Genomic DNA, 20,151 nt, shown 5'->3' on the forward strand with positions numbered 1-20,151 from the left:
ATTGATTCTGATTGATCCAGCCAGATTGGGAAACAATCCAGCAGACATTCACTATATGAGATTAATTACCAGACTGTAAATTATGTGTGGCAATGGGATCAAAATTCAGAGATTGGGAGGGTTTTATGCAGGTGATCTTGTTTTGAGATGTAGCTACCATTTACTGGCTGCAGGGCCTTGAACAAGTCACTTAAACTCACTGAACCTTGGCTTTCTCCTCTGTCACGCATGGGTAATGATGCCTACTTCATCAGGTTATCTGGGGGGATTCAATGCATATAAAGCATTTAGAATAGTACCTGGCACACTCAGCAGGTACTCAGATAAATGGAAGCTGCTTATCTAGCTGGTATTACCATCATTGGTATTGTCATCATCATCATCATCATGCTTTACTTGTCCTTCTCCATATTTCTGCATTTTGGTCAATTTCACTATTTTTTTAGCCCTTCTTCTAGAGGTGACCAAAGTAAAGAGGATCTATTTTTGTAGTAGCCAAACTACAGGGTAGTGCAATCTAAAAGAAATTCACTGATGGTCCCCAACCCTAATTTTCACCCTGCTACAGCCTCAAAGATACCAATAGGGACAAAAAGTGAATTACTAGAAACTCTCAGTCTTTTCCCCAAGGGGTATTGGTCAAACACAAGCAAACAAAAGGGAAGAAGACAAACGAGGGACCAGAATAAAGCAAAAAAAAAAAAAAAAAAAAAGCTTATCTATGCAGTTATGGAATATCTAAAAATCAACTTTATTCATTAGCAGTTTTAGATGTATATACATGTATTTTTATGTATAGTTTTAATTTAAGCCCTGAAATATAGAAGAGTGATGATATTTGGCTGCACTCGCTGATCTAAAGAAAGAAAAACTCTTATCCTCAGAAATTATGCAATGCTGCCAACACCACGGATCGAAGATGAGGATTAGAGACAAAACTGAAACTCATAAGCCCTACCTGTTCTCAGCATCGGCACTGCACTTTGGGGACAGCAATTCAAAGGATTTGGTAAACTTCACCACCTGCCACACAGAAAGACAACAAATCCAAGTCAGTTAAAGCTTTCTCACAGTTTAAAATATTCCAGTAAACATTTTTCATCTTTATAATGACTATTACAATAATTGGAGATTAAAGAGAGATTTTAAGTGGAGAAATCCCGAGGGATACGAGAAAATTTTATCCTACATCTTGTACTTTATTTCTTACATGGCACATATTGCCCAAGTTTTAATACATTTCTAAATATGTATATATTTTTACAATAAGGTGTAAAAATCCTGTGGTGGTCAGGCAAAGGGACATCTCATTTGAAAATAATTTTTTTACTGCCCTTTTAACAACCTAGTCACCATCCATGGAGAACCTGGTAGAGACAAAACATCTTTCAAAAGGTTGCCCTCCATCAACCCCAGGTTCCTGAAATTACCTTCCCTGGCTTATCACTGTCCTCAGGTGAATGTTTTTCTGTCACCTGCAAAGTGTAATGAAGAGGAAGACACTTAAGATCATCCCTAGTGTGGACACTTCCTACCTTACCTGTCCAGTGAAACTGGCACAATCAGTTCAAGATCCTGATCAAGACCTATTATGCTGAAAGGTAATTTATAGGCACAGAAAATGCAAAGACAGTTTTTCTTATCATTAGTTACTGTTGAGTTCTTACTATAAACCAGGCCCTACATCAGAAGCTTCTTTGACTATTTAATTTCCCTATTACAACTCTTTGAAGTGGGGATTTTTATCTTCAGCGTATAGATGAGGAAACCAACCCATAACTTTTAAGAAACTTACACTGTTTCGCACAACTAAATGGGGCCTCTGGGATTAAAGCAAGTCTGCATAACTCTAGAGTGTCAGTTTTTTCAACAACGCTAAAAATATTGAGTGGGAAAGGCACCGTTTCTGGTTCTCTTTTGACAAGATATAACACATGATAGAAAAAGGAGGCCCTATACTGAAAGGAGTCATCTGAATGTCGCTGGATGCTTCCAAGGTTGACATTTAGATTTGCCTTAGCCAGATGCAGTCATGCTTCAAAGGCCGTTTAAATTAACCACTTATAAGGAAGTGATGGGCACTTGAGAAAATGACTTGGGAACTGGGAATAGATTAAATATTAAAACAGCTCTATCAGTGAGGTAATGAACCCATACTAAAAAAATGCAACATTAAGAAAAAGATAAAAGCCCATCACAAAGAAAACTGTGTGTGACTAGCAGGGCAGTGACAACAGCTCAACTAAAAGGAAATACCCTTGACAACTATAGGACATATTTCATTTCATATTCTAATGTGAAATAAGCCTCTACAAAATTACTCATTGTGGCAAATTTTATTTTCCAGAGATGGCCACAGCAATATCTCCTATCCCACATTCTTCTCTACAATATGACCCTGCCACCTTCCTACCAAGGTGTAGGGTCTATGTTTCCTCCCCTTGAATCTAGGTGGGCTCTAGACCACTACAACAAATAGAATATATAGAGTAGAGGCTATGCACCTTCTGAAGTTGTCATAAAAGGCAATGCAGCTTCTGCCTCATCTGACTGGAATACTTGTGCCTGGAGCCCTGAGCCACTATGTCATAAGTCCAACTACGCTGAGGACACTATGCTGAAAGGTAGCCAACCATACAGAGGAGTCACATGTAGATGCTCTGGTCAGCAGCTCCAGTCTTTAAGCCCTCCCAGCCCAGGTGCCAGACATAAAAGCAAACAGACCTTCAGATGATTCTAGTTCCCAGCCATTAAGTCACCCCTGATCTCCAACACTGGTTCCAGATATCCTGGAAAGAGGTAAACCATCCTGGCTATTCCCTCGCCAAATTCCTGATCCACAAGATCAGTTTAAACCAACATGGTTGGTTTAAGCCTCTCAATGTTGGGCTTATTTGTTACACAGCAAAATTAACTAGAACACTTATCTTTTTTTTTTTTTTTTTTTTTTTTTTGCGATACGCAGGCCTCTCACCATTGCAGCCTCTCCAGTTGCGGAGCACAGGCTCCGGACGCACAGGCTCAGCGGCCATGGCTCATGGGCCCAGCCGCTCCGCAGCATGTGGGATCCTCCCGGACCGGGGCACACACCTGTGTCCCCTGCATCGGCAGGCGGACTCTCAACCACTGCGCCACCAGGGAAGCCCGGTAAGCATTTTTAAACTCTAACTTAGTAATCTTGTGCCTGCATTCATCCGTGTCTGTTTCAGAACGGACTACTACCTTGCTGGCTTCTCTCATTAATGTGTTAACTACATCTTTGATACTTGCTTGTTTTAGATATGTGCAAGGGTTAGGTTTTTAACTGTTTGAAAACTGTTGTTTGACACAACAAATATGTACTGAGTGTATGTGTCAAGTAGTGCAATAGGCACTGGGGCTACACAGTAAAAGTAAAAGAAAAAAAAAATATCCCTGCATGCATGGAGCTTACTTTATGGTAGGGAGCTTAATTTGTCCTGGCTCATCAAAATTAGTGCTCCCTAAATAAAGTGGAATAAAAAGTGAACTTCTGCTCTCCATACCTTAAGAAATAAACCTGAAAAATGTCTAGAGATTAACAAAGAATAAAGATCTTTTAAGAATTAAAAAAAAAAACCCTCTGAGTGATAGAAGAAATGGAACAGAAAATCCTGAAATCTTAAAGCTATATAACTTACAGCTCTAGAATCACAAAGAGAATGGATAAGATCAACAAGTACCTCAGTGAAATGTCAGAATATTTGAACCCTTGGAATGTAAGAGAGAACTTGTTAAAACAAAAGGAAGAAATTCTTTTTTCTAAAATGTTTGAACTTTTTATTCTAACATAAATCACATGCTGAAAAGAAAAACAGGGTCAAATATTTTGTTTTATTTTATTTTTTGGTTTTAGTTTCTAAATTCCTTTTTAATGAGTAAAGGGAAAGTCAAGGATTATGCATCTTTCAACTTTAGCACTCCATATCATGGAAAGTACTAGTTGTGTCCCCAGTAAACCAGCCCATGGTGTCCTGATCAAAGTCAGATACTAGATTCATGAACCACAATGTTGACCTTGTGTGTAGGAAGAAGTAAGCTTACCCAAAGAAAGGTCTGGCCTTTGCCTTTGTCTCCTGGGAGGTAACCTCTAAGCCCTTGGAATGTCCAGCCTGGGTAAAAATGTCTTTGTTTACCTGGGTGCCTTGGGCCAGCCAGATAGTAACAATGTAACTTAGAGTGGTAGCTTTGAGCCACACCAACAATGTGATTTAGGGTGGAGCCTTTGTGTCACATGGTATCAGTTGACCTCTGGAGGGCAGGGAGACTGCGGGCAGCTATGAGGGTGGCCAAATAGATTTTAGTGATCAAGCCCCAACAAAGACCCTGGATGCCAAGGCTCGGGTGACCTTCCCTGGCTGGCAATACTTCATGTATATTGAATACTTCATGCACACACAGTGATGTGTGCATCACTGCTGGGAGAAGTTAATGCTTTCCATGACTCCATGGAGAGAGGACAATTGGAAGCACCACTTTCGGAACCTTCCTGGACTGATCTCTCCCTTGGCTTACTTTAATTTGTATCTCTTCCCATAATAAACCATGACCATGTATATAACCACTTTCAGTGAATTCTGTGAACCCTTCTAGCAAAATATTGAGTTTGAGAGTGGTCTTAGGAACTCTTGAACTTGTACTTGGTATCAGAAGTGAGGACAGTATTACAGACTATGTTCCCTAATTTCATACCTTGTATAATTCTTAGGTTCCCGTGTCTTTAGAAGAAAAATGAGGACAATACTGATGTTGCCTTGTCTTTGGATACATACTGATCATCCATTGTGTATTAAGTACTGGATAGCATAGAGAGAAAAGAAACAGTAAATAATGTCTCCAACCTTTAAAGAATTAATATTTTAGAGAAGAAAACTTTTTTAACTTAATGGTCAGAAAAACTTTCTTAATCTGTTGATGTGTTCCTTTTACTAAACCAAAGGAATTATAAAAGCCTATTCATTTTTTTCTTTTACCTTAGCTGTTGAGAAGCTCAGAGAAAAGCCTTAGGTTCAAAGTTGTATCATTTTTTGCAGCACAATTTGGTTTTGAGTTTGTTGTTTGATTTTGTTTCACTTATGACATCTACTTTCTCTTTCTTCCTTTTAATTTGAAAGTTTGCCTTTCATTCTGCTATGTGTCTGGAATACAATAAGCACTCAGAAAATATTTGTTCACTATGAATTTTTGTATTTTTGCTGAAGGGTGCCTTAAATGCTTTTGGCGATTAATTGAGTAAAAGTGTAAACAAAAAGGGGATGAAGTACTTACATACTTGAAAAATGTATAAAGTATATAAAAATACTTTTACACATGAAATCACATAAATTTGCTTATGTACAACTAATTACAGTTGAACAAAGCTATTATGGGCCATTAATTTGTGTAAAAGAGTATTTTTCAGAGACATGGGATAGGAATCTGGAATGGTGGGTAAGAGAAATACAACATTTAAGGATCTACAGCTGATAGCAAACAATGTAAGAATAAAAGAGAAGCAAGCTTGAGTCCCATCAAGAGAGTGACAAAATATAAGCAGAGCAATGAAACTGTGAAGACAAACACACTGCTGACTGTAAGCCAGATAAGATCAACCAAGTGGCAAAACACTAGCCTTGGCTCCATAAGGTGCATAAAGTTAGCCTGGTTCCAAGCCATCAGACTATGAAGGGCTTCAAAAACATTCTAGAATAAATCTAAGATTGTCACAGAAATTCTAGTCTAGATCATATATTCAAGAACGCAAGGTTGCTGGTGGAATCCCCCTACAGGTTCTCTGAATTTAGGGCAATCTGAGATTAGGCTCACAAGCAAATTAACCCTCAAAGTCACCAGAATATTGAGCCCTTAAGGCAACATACACATGGGCCTTGGTCCTTGAGGACAGCAAGGAACAGCAAAGAAGTATTACAGTTCTGGACATGTAAACTATCTGCTTGCCTCCCATTCCTCCAGAGTGGGGTTGGGCAAAAAACTCTGTAGGCCAAATTTGTCCCACCATCTGTTTTTATAAATAAAGTTTTATTTTAACAGAGTCCACTCATTCATTTAAATATTACCTATGGCTGCTTTTCGCTATAACAGTAGAGTTGAGTAGTTGTAATAGAGACCCTATGGGCCACAAAACCTAAAATATTTACTAGCTGGCTCTTTGCAGAAAAAATTTGCTAACTTCTGGTCAAGAGAGATCTCTGAACCAAGTCAACTAGCTATTTTCTGCTAAATCGTTAATGGCTAATGATAGATTAAAGTATTCGTGTTCCCATGTAATTTATCTATAGTTCAGAAAGGAGATTCCTGGAGTCAAAATCTTCTCATCTAAAACAACACTGTAATGACAGAAATTTTAGGCACCAGGGCAAGTGATGGGGGGTATATCTGAGGACATGCATATGTCCCACTTGTCACGGGACCATACCAGTCTAATAAAGCCTGTTGTCATGCAATAATTATTAAAAGTACCTCCTTGCACTCTCAAAAATATCTTTGTTTGAAAAGCAAAACTCTAGGCAGCCATGCCTCAAACAATTTATATTTTTAAAAGGAATTTATTAAAAATATAATACATCCAGTGGAAAATTATTTATAGTCAGACACCTGGGTTAAAAAATGAAACAGCTAAAATTTTTTGATGCAATTTAATGGGATATGTAGTGTCACTGTGGAGATTATGACCAATAAAAAATAGATAAAGCATAAATAAATGAGAATAAAGTTCATGTTTTATTCTTGACTTGGACAAACTGAATGGTTCTTAGTTTCATTAATTTTTTAAAATTTATTCTCTATTTCTAATTCTGATTTTTATTATAGATGCACTAAATGAACATAGATTAAATAAATAAATACACACACATACACTAAGTAAAAAGAGAATCTTATACGAGAAATATCAGAAGTGGTTTATAGGTCAATGAAACTGAACAAATGATTCCAAGCTCCTCTGGCTGTTGATCAGCCCTGGGCATTACACCCTGGGGAAGGCAGTACACACGCCACAGGGAAGTAAACAAAATATCCCCAAGCATCTCTGACTGTTCTTTGGAAAAGCTCCATGGGCAGAAGTCTTTTTGATCCGAATATTTATCAAGCACTAGCTGGTCTGGTTGCTCTCTGTTTTTTTAATTTAAATACAACTTAAAAAACAAAAACTATGCTCAAATAGATATTCTTGCTACCAAGAAGAAAATAGGAATGATCTAACAAGTAATCACCATTTTTTGGGTTTGAGTTTTCTTAATTCCTATTTTTCCATAAGAGGACTAATATATAGGGCAAAAGAACGAATTAAATGGCCATTCACTGCCATCCTTGATTAATTCCTCTCTTACACCGATGAGTAATTTACTCTAGTCATTTATTCACTCAATCAACATTTTCCAAATACTTAGGATACCAGGCACTGTGACAGGGTCTGGAAATAACAAGAGGCATAAATCACGTCCTCTCCTTGTACTCACAACACAGTATGGAGGGAGAAACTGTTCACAAAGGTATAATCTCACCACAACATATGGTCAAAATTCTACAAGCACACAGAGGAGAGTGCTGAAGAAGTTTTCATGTGAACTCTGTCCTAAAGGGGGAGCAGGCATGCTCTAGGCTGAAAAGTGGGGAAAGGTTTCCAGGTTGAGGGACTAAATCAGTCAAGGTTTTGCCAGAAAACAGAGAGAAAACTCCAAAATGGTTTAACTGAAAGTAATTCAACAAAGGAACTAGGTACAGAAGGATGGGCAAGATTAAAAGAAACCAGTAAGGAATGGTGAGGTACCCAGGGAGTAGACATTTGGAAAGTCATTAACACCCCTAGGTCTGAGGGGACACAGGAGAGAGTGAGGGAGAGAAGGAGAGACGGAGGAAGGGAGGGGATAATGTTATTGGTGCCCCAGAGGAGCTGGAGCCATGGAGAGGGGCCTTGGAAGAATTCAGCCACCTCTACAACTGACAGAGAAAGAACGAGGGGAATACCTACTCCCAGTAGCTCTCTCCTTCAGCTTTTAAATCTTCTGCTGCTTCCTCCCGTTTGTCAAACGCAACTGAAAGCCAGAGAACAAGAAAGCCCAAGTGGTGCAGTACATAGAAATCAGCCTTCAAAGGCACTTAGCTGAAGAAAGAAAAACCAGCATGAGACGGGGGAATTGGGATTTGTAAAGAATAGTCAGTACAGAGGTGACAATGTTGAACTTTACCTAAGCCCTGCTCCCCCAAAAATGGTATAATGATGAAGAAATACCCCTACTGCTTTGTCTTCCAGATTTGGCTAACCTCAAAGAACCACCCTCCCCTAGAACGTTCCAAAATAAGACCTTTGTCCTCATGACTCCTCTGGGATGCACAAATGATGCAGTTAACTCCTTTGTCTACATGCTTCTGTAGGACCCCAGGCACCCTTTCTTTTCTTTGAAATGTTCCTCATAAATGAATGTTCTTCCTATTGCAATAGCCCAGATGAAATAATCTCCTTAATTGTCTGGTGCCTTTTGTCTTTCACAGGAATTATATATGCAAAGATACAGAGGCAACAGATGCATAGGCTGACCATGGGGAGGAGAGGTGGAAGAGGAAGAATGGGATAGAGTGAGCCTGAGGACCAGAGAGGAAAGCTAAAAGTTAAGTTGGGAACAGAGGTGATGGACCTTGAATGTTGGGCAGTTTGAACTTTACTGTGTAGGCAACAGATAATAAATATTTTGAAGTATGAGACGGGCAGATGCATGTTTTAGAAAGATAACTAGAAGTAGTATTAAGAACTGATGAAAAGGAAGAGTGCCCTGTCTGCAAGTAAAGAAATGAGTGAAGAGGAAAATTTCCAAGCTAGAGACTAGTAAAGTCAGAGTAAAGAAAGTGGTAGAACGGGTGGGAGGGAGGGGCTAGAAATGATGTTTCAGCGTAGAGGCAACAGACCTTACAAACAATTGAATGTAAATGGTAAGAAACACTCAGAGATTACTCTGTGGTTTTTAGCTTGAGTTATCCATTAACTGAAATAGGAAACCTCAGAAGTGACAGGATGCGGTGGAGATGGACAGTGGGGACTAAAGTTCAGAAGTTGGAGACATATACATATATACACACACACACCCACACACACATATATTCATATACCTATATACATATATTTAACATATATAAATGATTAATGATGTGAGTTAATATATTGACATATAATTACTAATAAAGTGAGTCAATATATATAAATACATAATATGATATATTAATGATTAATGATGTGAGTATATACATATGTATATATATACATAACAATGTTTGGATAATTCTTGGAATTCTTTTAGATACCTTCTATTCTGCACTCTGGAAAAAGCACTTGGAATAAAAATCAAATAGAATTTAAGTTGGTTTCCTTACAGGGATAAGGAAAATTAAAGAAAGTAGGATGGGGAAAAGGAAGAGAAAGTGAAGTAGAAAGGAAAGCCTGAAGCAATTTTTACCATCCACTTAGGATAGTGGCTGTTTCAGAACAATCAGATGACAATTACTATCTCCATCTCTTCCTCTCAAGTGTTGGGTTCAGGAAGATCATCTAGTTCAATGGCTAAATTGTATGTGTATTCACATAAGAACCAAGAAGTTAAGGAACACATTAGAAAACAAGTGGAGCTTGTGCTTCATGGTTTAGAAAATAAACTCCAGAAACCAGTCTCATATTGATAAGCTCAGCTATAAAGTACTTCATGGAGTTCTGAACAACAAAATAGCTGCCAGCCATCAGGATAATCCATGAAAGAAGAACACATGTAAACACCAGTGCTGAGACAGCGCCTCAGGACAGAAGATTAAAATGTCTTCATTCTCGCTTTCCTCGACTAAGTGCAAAAAGAAATAGAGATAATAGTCAGTATACGAGCTAGAAAAGAGCTAAGAGAATTGATAGGAATTGCTTAGACAGGTTCATGGCATGGAATAACATTAAGCAGGGAATATTCAGTTCAAAGGACTAAGTAGTTCCTAATGTTGACAGCAGCTAGCTATGGAACAATCTTTTTATTTTTTCAGTCTAGTGGAAAATACCATTGACAAAGTCACTTGAAATTGATTGACTGACAGAACGAGAAAAACAAATACCGTAGGCTAACACATATATATGGAATCTAAAAAAAAAAAAAAAGGTTCTGATGAACCTAGGGGCAGGACAGGAATAAAGACGCAGACATAGAGAATGGACTTGAGGACACGGGGAAGGGGAAGGGGAAGCTGAGACAAAGTGAGAGAGTAGCATTGACATATATACACTACCAAATGTAAAATAGATAGCTAGTGGGAAGCATCAGCTCGGTGCTTTGTGACCACCTAGGGGGGAGGGATATGGAGGGTGGGAGGGGGATGCAAGAGGGAGGGGATATGGGGATATATGTATACATATAGTTGATTCACTTTGTTATACAGCAGAAACTAACACAACATTGTAAAGCAATTATACTCCAATAAAGGTGTTAAAAAAAACTGATTGACTGAAACACTAAAGAAAAGCGAAAGAGGGTAAAACATTAATTTTGCCAGGAGAGAAGGCTAGGAAGGCATTCCTCATTTCTATTTTTGGCATCCACGGAGTAAACTGATCAGTTTACACCTGATGGCCCAGTTTAAAGACTATGAATGCAGTCTTAACACTGAGTTAAAATCTTGATGAATCAAAGCTTCTACAACTAGATTTAAATGCTTTTTTCTCCCTCTTTCCCTCAAATGTAGAGAGGCCATGAAATACCATACATCTGCAATAACCAGCTTTTAAAAATATACAAACCACACACACACAAAAACCAGAAGTTTTTGTTTCCAGGAATGATTCTAATAAAATAGAGAAAAGCAAAAGCTATTTTCAGAGGAAACTGAGCAGATTTTTTTCCTGAAATGATACTTTTTTTCTGAGTGTAAAAAGTAGTGTATGGAATGCCAAGAAAGATGGTGCTATAAGTTCATGCTTTGATTCTTCTGCTCTCTTCCAAAAACAGAACAAAGATCGATAAACTACAGAAAGAAAAAACCAGAAAGACATATAGAGGTTTAAAGGCAGAGAAAAGATAAGGGGAGGGGAGCAGAGGGGAGAGAAAAAATAAGATCTCTAAAGGCATGAGCCTGAAGACTTAGACCTACTGTGCTCCAAGTCCAGAAACAGGTAAGGAGCAATGGTTGGGATTTCGGCTTCTACTGGGGTTTGGGGACTAAAAGTATTCCCTTGAGACAGGTGGCCTAGCTTCACCCACAGAAACTGAACCAAGCTGCTTCTGGTATAGTGTAATATTACCACACAGCAGGAGACCCAAGCCATCAATATAAGACCTGGTTCCTGACTAGGGACAAAGGAGTTGTGCAAACTATTAGACAGGGAGGGAAGAGTACAAGAGAGAATGAAAAAAACAATGGCACAAACAAATAAAACACCCTCCCACTAAAATGAGCTGCAATCCCAAATTCAAAAACACAGAAACAATTAGGATTAATACAGACAACTAAGTCAACAACCTACAGAACTGGACAAGAAGATAGTGATAAATCAGTTATGTTGAAGATCTGAACACACGTCTATCAGAGAATGATAGATAAAGAACAAAAAAATATTGAGAATATAAATGATTTGAACATCTTGTTCTTGACCATGGGTCTGGAGGGAAAGTCAGCTAGGAAAAAACCCTTTTGAAAAAGGCTTTCCTCCCTGAGAAAGAGAAGGATATGTAAAAAGACGTTTCCCTTCTTCTTCGGGGACACAGTTATAGGATGACATGCTGCCTGGAGCTGTGCCAGCCTCTTGGACCATGAGGGTGAAAGCCAGCTGGTGAAGGCCAACCACTGAGACACGCACAGGAAAAGGACAAAGCCTGGATCATTGATTACATTATCTGCTGCTGCAACATCCCCAGAACTGCCTTCTGCAGCCTTCCTGTCGTGTTAAGATACAAATGTTCTTATTGTTTAAGCCATTTTCCCCTGTAGATTCTGTTACTTGCAGAAATCCCGCAAATCAATCTATCAGTTAAAGCAATTTCAATCAAAATCTACACAGAGTTTTTCATGGAATTTGATAAGCTGCTCTTAAAATTTATATGGAAGGGCAACAGGTCAAGAATAGGCAAGCCAATTTTAAAGAACAACATTGAGGACTTGTCCTACCAAATATCAAAGAGGATTATAAACTTATAGAAATTGAGAAAGTGTAATACTGGTTTGGAAATAGACAAATAGAGCAATGGGACAGAATAGTGAGCTCAGAAACAGTCCCAGGTATATATGGAGACTTGATATAATTCAGAAAGGGGGAGGGGGGGATAGTTCTGAGACAATTGGTTATACATATACAGCTTTACACTATACACAAAAAAGTCTAGATGGATATAAAAGCCCATAAAAACCAGATGGATTAAAGAAAAGATAAGAGAATATCATTATAACATGGAGGTAGATAAATAACTTTTAAAAACAAAAACTGTAAGTCACAAATCAAAAAGGAAGATTGATAAGTTTGACACATTAAAATTAAAATATTCCATGCAATCAAGATACCTGTTGAAAAAAAAAAAAAAAAGATACCTGTTGAAAGAGGCATAGTGCTGAGTGGAAAGTCTTGGCTGTGTACGCCAAGACCGCAAGGCCCTGCTCGCTGTCTGGTTCATTTCTCCAGATTGTGTTCACAGGGAACATTTGAGCAATGAGGTATCATCTCTCCCCAGACAAACAGCAGGCTAGACACCACTCAATGTAAAAGGGATCTAGTCTCTAGGCACAGTGTTCCTCTATAAGCATATGCCTACTGTTTTTTTGCCTTAGCTCTATATTCAATACTCAATACTACTCTTATTTATCATGTTTTCTCCATTGCTTGCTTGGCTTGATCTCAACCTCTCATATTTTTCAGGAAGGGCTTCTTGGAACTATGTTTCCTGCACTCTCCTTTGCATATTTAAAATGCATAAATGTCCCATATGACATAGATATTTTTGTGTGATGAAATTCTGTGTCTATCTGTGGCTTACATAATTGAATATGAATTTTGCTGGATTTTAAATTGTAGAGTCATATTTTCTTTCCCTGAGGACTTGGTAGCTATCACTATGTTGTCTCCTTGAACTGGAGAGTGCTACCAGGAAGACTAACACCAGAATGAATTTTCCTCCAATAAGTGACTTGATTTTGTCTAGATGCCCAAAGAATTTTTTAATTATCTTTGAAGTTCATTAGCACTGAATGTGTTTCAGTACTAAGCAGTGAGCATCAACTTTTCCTGAAATGATATGTTCTTTCAGTCTGTAAATTCAAGTTTGCCTTCATTTCAATAAAATGTCCTATTGTTATAATTTGACTTTGTTTCCTGTTTCATTTGTCATGTTCTCTTCAGAGATACCAATTATCCTTATTTTGGACTTCCTTTATTTTGACTCCATTTTAATCATTCTATCTTGTCTTTTTATTCTGTATTATTTTCCATTTCATTTCCAATTTTATCCTTCATGCCCCTGCAAGTATTTTAGAAGTTCTTCTCTTCTTTTTTGATGTTTTTAATGTAATATGCAGTTCTATATGGTTATATATTTTTCTTCTATTTCTTTCTAAGCTCTGCCAACTCAGTTTTCTTATCTATTAATATTTACTGCTTATCATTTATTCCTTGAGTCTTGTATCTTTTCTTTGAACACTTTTTCCCCCCCTGAGAGATCACACTATCTTTAATTTCATTTCATGGAAAACTGTTAGCAGTTTTTCTGGGGTGTGTTCTTCATCTGGTTTTTGTTTTCACATTCCTTTCCTTCTTTTTTCTTGTAGTATCTTTGCATTAGCCCCATGCTGGGGACTTTTTGTTCTATGCTTATATTTAAGTGAATAATGGAGGAGGGGTGACTTTAGGGGAGTGAATTAGGGTGACTGCATTTGAATTTCGGTCTATCGTCTTTGAGTACTTTCTCACCAACTCTCTCCTCTGGCAGCAATTTCAGCCCCTGCCTAGCAGAAGCCTCCCTTGCTTACTCTGAAGTCTCATATGACATAGATATTTTTGTGTGATGAAATTCTCTTCAGTTGACCAATATTAGCAGCTGCAGGGTGACTTGTCACTCACACTGTCAATTATCCTGACACACTGACAGCCCTGTTTCCAAGATGGCTTGTCTGAAAGTTTTCTTGTTCCACCCCACCTCTCCTGCTACTCTATGGCAGCAAGGAGGACTCAAGAAACATCCCTGAGCCTGGCCAGGCACTCGCCCTTACTGCTCCAAGCAGGTATGTGTGACTTGTTCTAATGAACACTGTACTCTGCCCAAGATAGCTGGATGCAGACAACCACACTCAGCTTTCTACTTCACCCCGCCCAATTTTCACTGCATTGGGAAGCTCTCCCCGCATTATGTGCGGACTGGGTGGGGTGATGATTGGAAGCATAGGGTTGTGAATGCTTCTTCTTTTGTGGATTATGGAGTTTTACTTCCTGTCCTTTTTGTTTGTTTATTTGTTTGTTTGTTTTCAGGTTGGCCCTTAACTGGTAAAAGGCAATATAAATCCATTTAGCAGATCCTCTCTCCTGACACCCGACTTTCAAGTTCACTCTCTTACTGGAAGATCCAGTACCTGCCCTTTTTTCCCATGAGGTGATAAATTCCTGACTCTGCCTAACAGAGAAGATACAAGGAAACATAACTCAAAGGGAGAAAATTTAAATTCCATCAGTTTAATAGTTGTGAAAATATGACCTCATTTATGTACCCATATATTGATAAAAATCACTTCCTTTTATATTTGTTTTCTCTCCTTTATTATTTGATTAAAAATATATCAAGGATATTGTTCCTATAAATATAGATATACATCATTATTTTAAAGGACATATAAAATTTCATTATATAAAACTTCTCTTGATATTTGAGTTATAGTTTCACTACTGTAAATACTGCAATAAACATTCTTATATACTGATTTTACTTTCTTCTCCATCTCTTTCGTTATGCTAAATTTTAAGAGGAAGAATTGCTGCATGCAAAGGCTAGGCCCTTTTAAAATTGAAATATATTTCACCAAACTTATATCCATAAAGGTTACCCCAATTTGAATTCTCATCATCAGTAATGATAATGTCCATTTTCTCATAACCACACTCAAACTCACTGTTATAATACTTTTAAATCTTTACCAGTCTGATGGCTGCAAAATCATAAGTGTTTTAATGTGCTTATATTCTCTAAGGAATTGCATGAATGTTTTAATAAGCCTTTACCCACAGAATGACTATAAAACAATATTCACCAGTATTTTTACATTCTTTTTTTTAAACATTAAGTCTTTGATCCATCTGAAATTTATACTGACTTACAGAAATAAAACAAAAAGGGGGGCAGCTCACCTTTCAATGTCATAAGAGAGTAAAGGCCACACAAGAATCATCTAGGGCAGAGAACTGAAAACTACTGCCTGCTGCCAAATATAGCTCACCACCTACTTTTTTTTTTTTTTAATATTTGGCTGCGGCAGGTCTTAGTTGTTACACGTGGGATCTCTGTTGCCAAGTGCGATCTTTTTTGCAGCATGCGGGATCTTTTAGTTGCGGCATGCAGGTGAGATCTAGTTCCCTGACTAGGGATCAAACCCAGGCCCCGTGCATTGGGAATACGGAGCCTTAACCACTGGACCACCAGGGAAGTCCCCCCTACACCTATTTTTATAACTAATGTTTTATTGGAACATAGCCATACTAAGACTGCTTTCATGCTACCATGAGTAGCTACGACAGAGATCATGTGACTTGCAAAGCCTAAAAAATATACTATCTGAAAACTTACAAAAAAAAATTTGCCAGCCCCAATCTAAGAAATGTACTAAGTCCCATCCTTGGTTACTACTTATTAAAGACTCCAGACTTAATAAAGTTACATGTTAATTTGTAGCTTTTTCTCTGATTAAAAATTTCTATCCTATGGAAAAGATAACCTTAAAGATTACAGTTTATGGACTTGCTTTGTTTCTAAAAAGTTTTGTCTCTGAGAACTTTTATCCTAACACTGCCTATAAATACCTAACTTCTCAAATGCTCTTTGGACTTGTTTTAACATCTTATTTGTTCCCTCATAAATTAATGAATTAAAAATAATCTTTGATATGTATTTATTAAATATTTACATGAAAGTTACGATTTTGCCTTATAGAAAATTACATTTTGACAAGTATGAGGTAAGAATCCAGCTTTTTGAATTTTTTTTTCCTAAGTTGCCAGCTATTTGTTTCCAAAACATTTGTAGGACAATCCATCAATCTTCCCACCAATCTAATCTCAAATGCTTGCTTTGTCATATTTGTGTACTGAATATAAGATGATTGACTAGAGAATACAATTTGTATACTGATTATAAATTTCAAAGGCCACAGACATAGCTGTGCAAAAAGTCACTTATGTTATTTTCCTGTGGCAACTGAATCTCTTCTTGAGCCCTAGTTCTGCTTGCTGACAGAAGACTAAAGAGACAATCCAGTTAACTCAGCCACTTCAGATTTTCTCAATCGTTTCAGAATTCAATTCATTTAATACTGAAATTTTCACCAGGATGACATGCAACTTTTTGGCTTCTTTGGAGCAAAGCAGCTGATCTATAGTCACCCTCTCACCCAGGCTGGCCTCTAAGAGGCAAGACAGCCTCACTGATCTTCAGCCTAGTCATCCCTAACAGTGGATGTGCTTAAATATCTACACCTATAGCTCCCCAGGCCCAGGTCAGATCCTCTGTGCCTCCCTCGTCCTGACAGGCTTCTTTCTTCAGGTCTCAGCCCTCCCTCTGTTACCTTCTATCAGGAAATGAGAAAACTGTATTTGCCCCTCATGCTTTTGTGGGGCTCTGGCTGTCCCGTGGCTCCTCCCATATTGCCGCCTCCAGTCTTCTTCCCTGTCGCGGGGTCTGGGGGGACTTTCAATCCCCACCACCCCCCTAGCTCCACTATGAGTGTGGCCTTGAGGCTGGGACGGGCTAGGAGAGCTGGAAAACCGTATTTCCTCTTCTCTCCAACTCTCCCACTTTAGTCCGGGCAACTCATGAATGGGAGAGTCTAGGGCTTCATCTATTCTCTTTCCAATCTACTGTTTTGGGTACAACGTTAAGCTCTGGTTCCTTCAAGTCTCTAAGAAAGCCTGGTTCTTGCCAATGAAAAAGTCTTGGTTTTTGAGAATAATAACTCTGTCATAACTTTTTAAAGCCCATTTTGGCACTCACAAACACCGAATGGAGTTCTTTGTCTCTGTATTCAGTGCAATCCCTTGCCTGAAACAACGTACCAGGCTAACCGGAGGGTTGGAGAGAGGGATGGAGAGTGATAGGTTTGCTGATGATAATAAAGAAAGAAAGGTCATAAGTAACAAGGGCAAGGCATGACTGAATTCTGGATTTGCTCAGTGACGTTGAGAACTTATACGTATTCCTTTATAATTACAAAAGCATCTTTATTGTTGAAATGCTTGCAGTAAAAAAACAAACTCAAAACACTGTCATTTCAAGTCTGAAACTCTCTAGTCCTCCAACACACTTTTGTTTCTCAGAAATAATTTTCTAAACTCTACAGGAAAGAGAACAGTCTTTACTAGCTTTTCACATGTATAGGGGTCTTTGGACTCTATTCTGTTCAGTTGTTTCTTATAAGGAACAAATCTCTAGTTTTATAATATATTTTAACAGCTTCACAGGCAAAACCTCATCCATTTTACATCTTTGTTGCCTTTAAAACATTTTTTCTGGCTACTTTTATATGTTTATTTTTCCATATGAACTTTTCAAAATTAAAAATCATGTTGTCAAGTTCCATCTTTGTTTTCTAATATTGGGATAGGAATCTAAGTGTGCTCTTAATCAGTAAAATAAGATCATGTAGCATTTACAGATGTTGCTTGGGTCCCTCTATAATAATGATTCAACCCCCTGATTAAATCTAGATGACAAAGGTTTTTAATATCATTCCATCCATTCAGCATTCTGAGGTGAGGAGGACGAAGTCCCAGCCAGAGAACTCTGACTCGGCATGATTTTCTGTTTGCTGTGCCAGCACCAGATTTTGGCATCTGGTGTCCTGAGTTGGCTTCTCCTCTTACACATGGAGTGACTGTATCTGATCTCCTTCCTATCATTTCTACCTGACAATCAGGGTAGTGCACAGAACAGCTATCCCTTTGAGTCTGAAGTTTCAACAAACCTTTGGTGAGAAGCGTGTTAAAGGAAAGCAGGGCATTGACGGGTTTTCTGCATGGTGATGCCACATTTATACCCCAATCCCACCCCTCCTCCCCAAGCAGTAACCTTGGCAAAAAATCCTCACAGCTTCTCAAATGGTACCAAACAGATTAGTCTCCTCTTTTTGCACATAGTTCACTTTTACCTGCAGACCTTGCCCCTCTGGAGTAAAGGAGTTCCTCCTTACTGTGAGGGGGAGGGGTTGGGCAAAGAAGAAATGATAGGCTAGGCCCAGATATTCTGCCCTGACCCCAATATTACAGTCTTAGAATGTTCAGCTGTGATAGTGAAAAGGTCTTCTTAACCTTCAGTACTACACCAACACCTTTATGCATGTACCATCTAGTCATCTAGTCTAGGGAGTGATTTTTGATCCCCTCCCTACTTTATACCCTGAAGCTATTACTGTCGCTGTTATTCTCTCCAGCTCTGCCTGCACTTTCCATATCATTGTCTGTCTCCTGTATTTTTTCATCGGACTTGCCAGAGAGCAAGACTGCAGGGTAAAAACTAGTCCACGTTAGAAGATTTACAAAAGTGACCACCCTAAGCTGGTTTAAATTAGTTCCATGTCTGTTTTAACTGAACTAGCGAACAGTGAGCTTGTCCTTGCTTAGATTCCACATGGTCCCCCAGCCACTTGCCCTCACAGGGACCTGGGAGTGGCTCAGGAACCTTGGAAGCTGAAAAGCCCCAACCAATGCCCCTTCCTGCCTTTGCTCAGGGAGAGCCCACAGCCGGCCAAGAACCACCGAGCACCCCACCTCTTCCCACTCCTTGTGGGGGTTTCAGAGTCAGGTGGTGGGGAAGACTAATAAGTCACTCGACTCTTGGAGCCTTAAGTCCTCACGTGTAAGTGAGGATGATAATAATACCTATCCCGTAAGGATGCAGTGAGTATTGAATAAACTCAGATGCTTCACAAAGCATCTGGAAGCACTTCACAAATATGGGCTATTGGGGTGTGTGTGTGTGTGTGTGTGTGTGTGTGTGTGTTCTCCCAAGGTTCTACTGAGTTTTACACAATCGCAGGATAATTGCAAGGCTATTGTTTGCTTAAACCACACCTGCTGAGTAGAAATAACACCAAACTCTGCTAAGATATAGGGAAACACTCCTAAACATTTTAAACATATATAGATTTTTTTAAAAATTTAATGTTGAATAGATAACCAAAAAGGACCTACTGTATAGCACAGGGAACTATACTCAATATCTTGTAATAACCTATAACGGAAAAAAATCTAAAAAGGAATATATATGTTTTCAGTTACATATATATATATGTATATATATGAATCACTTTGCTGTACACCTGAAACTAACACAACATTGTAAATCAACTTTATTTCAATAAAAAAATTTTTAAAGCTTAATGTTGTAAGTTTTACAATACTTATGATTAAATGTCCAAAATTTATCCTAAGGTTCTCATTCTTTGAGGAAAGCAAACCTAAAGGTAAAGACAATAACATTTTTTAAGTAAAGTATGGTAAAATATCATTCTCTGAGGTATTAAAACAGCACTTAATTGCTAGACAATTCCTGGTCTTTGACGAGAGTTCATGGCAAAGATATTAAACTGCTGTTGAGGGTTAGACGGAAGCAGCCGCATAGCACAGGGAGATCAGCTTGGTGCTTTGTGACCACCTGGAGGGGTGGGATAGGGAGGGTGGGAGGGAGGGAGACGCAAGAGGGAAGAGATATGGGAACATATGTATATGTATAAGTGATTCACTTTGTTATAAAGCAGAAACTAACACACCATTGTAAAGCAATTATACTCCAATAAAGGTGTAAAAAAAAAAAAGAAGTTAGACTGAAGATGATCATTATTTTCAATACTGTTATGTATTTAACCAGCAGATTTCCCACAAAGAGCCAGAGGGTCTAACAGACCCTGAGAGCCAAGGTGTGGCAGGCCTGAGGCTGA

The 20,151-nt window shown here is 38.4% G+C and overlaps 1 protein-coding gene across 1 annotated transcript in view; it reads right to left on the reverse strand.

Moving 5' to 3' along the window:
- PDE11A (phosphodiesterase 11A) overlaps nt 1–20,151 on the reverse strand; it is a 419,270-nt gene that overhangs the window by 239,286 nt on the left and 159,833 nt on the right. Inside the window, exon 5 of the mRNA XM_065880101.1 lies at nt 959–1,023. Within this exon, the coding sequence (XP_065736173.1) occupies nt 959–1,023 (65 nt within the window). The remainder of the gene's footprint in view (nt 1–958; nt 1,024–20,151) is intronic.

This window comes from Phocoena phocoena, chromosome 7 (assembly GCF_963924675.1).
Source record: "Phocoena phocoena chromosome 7, mPhoPho1.1, whole genome shotgun sequence".
Taxonomy (NCBI): Eukaryota; Metazoa; Chordata; class Mammalia; order Artiodactyla; family Phocoenidae; genus Phocoena; species Phocoena phocoena.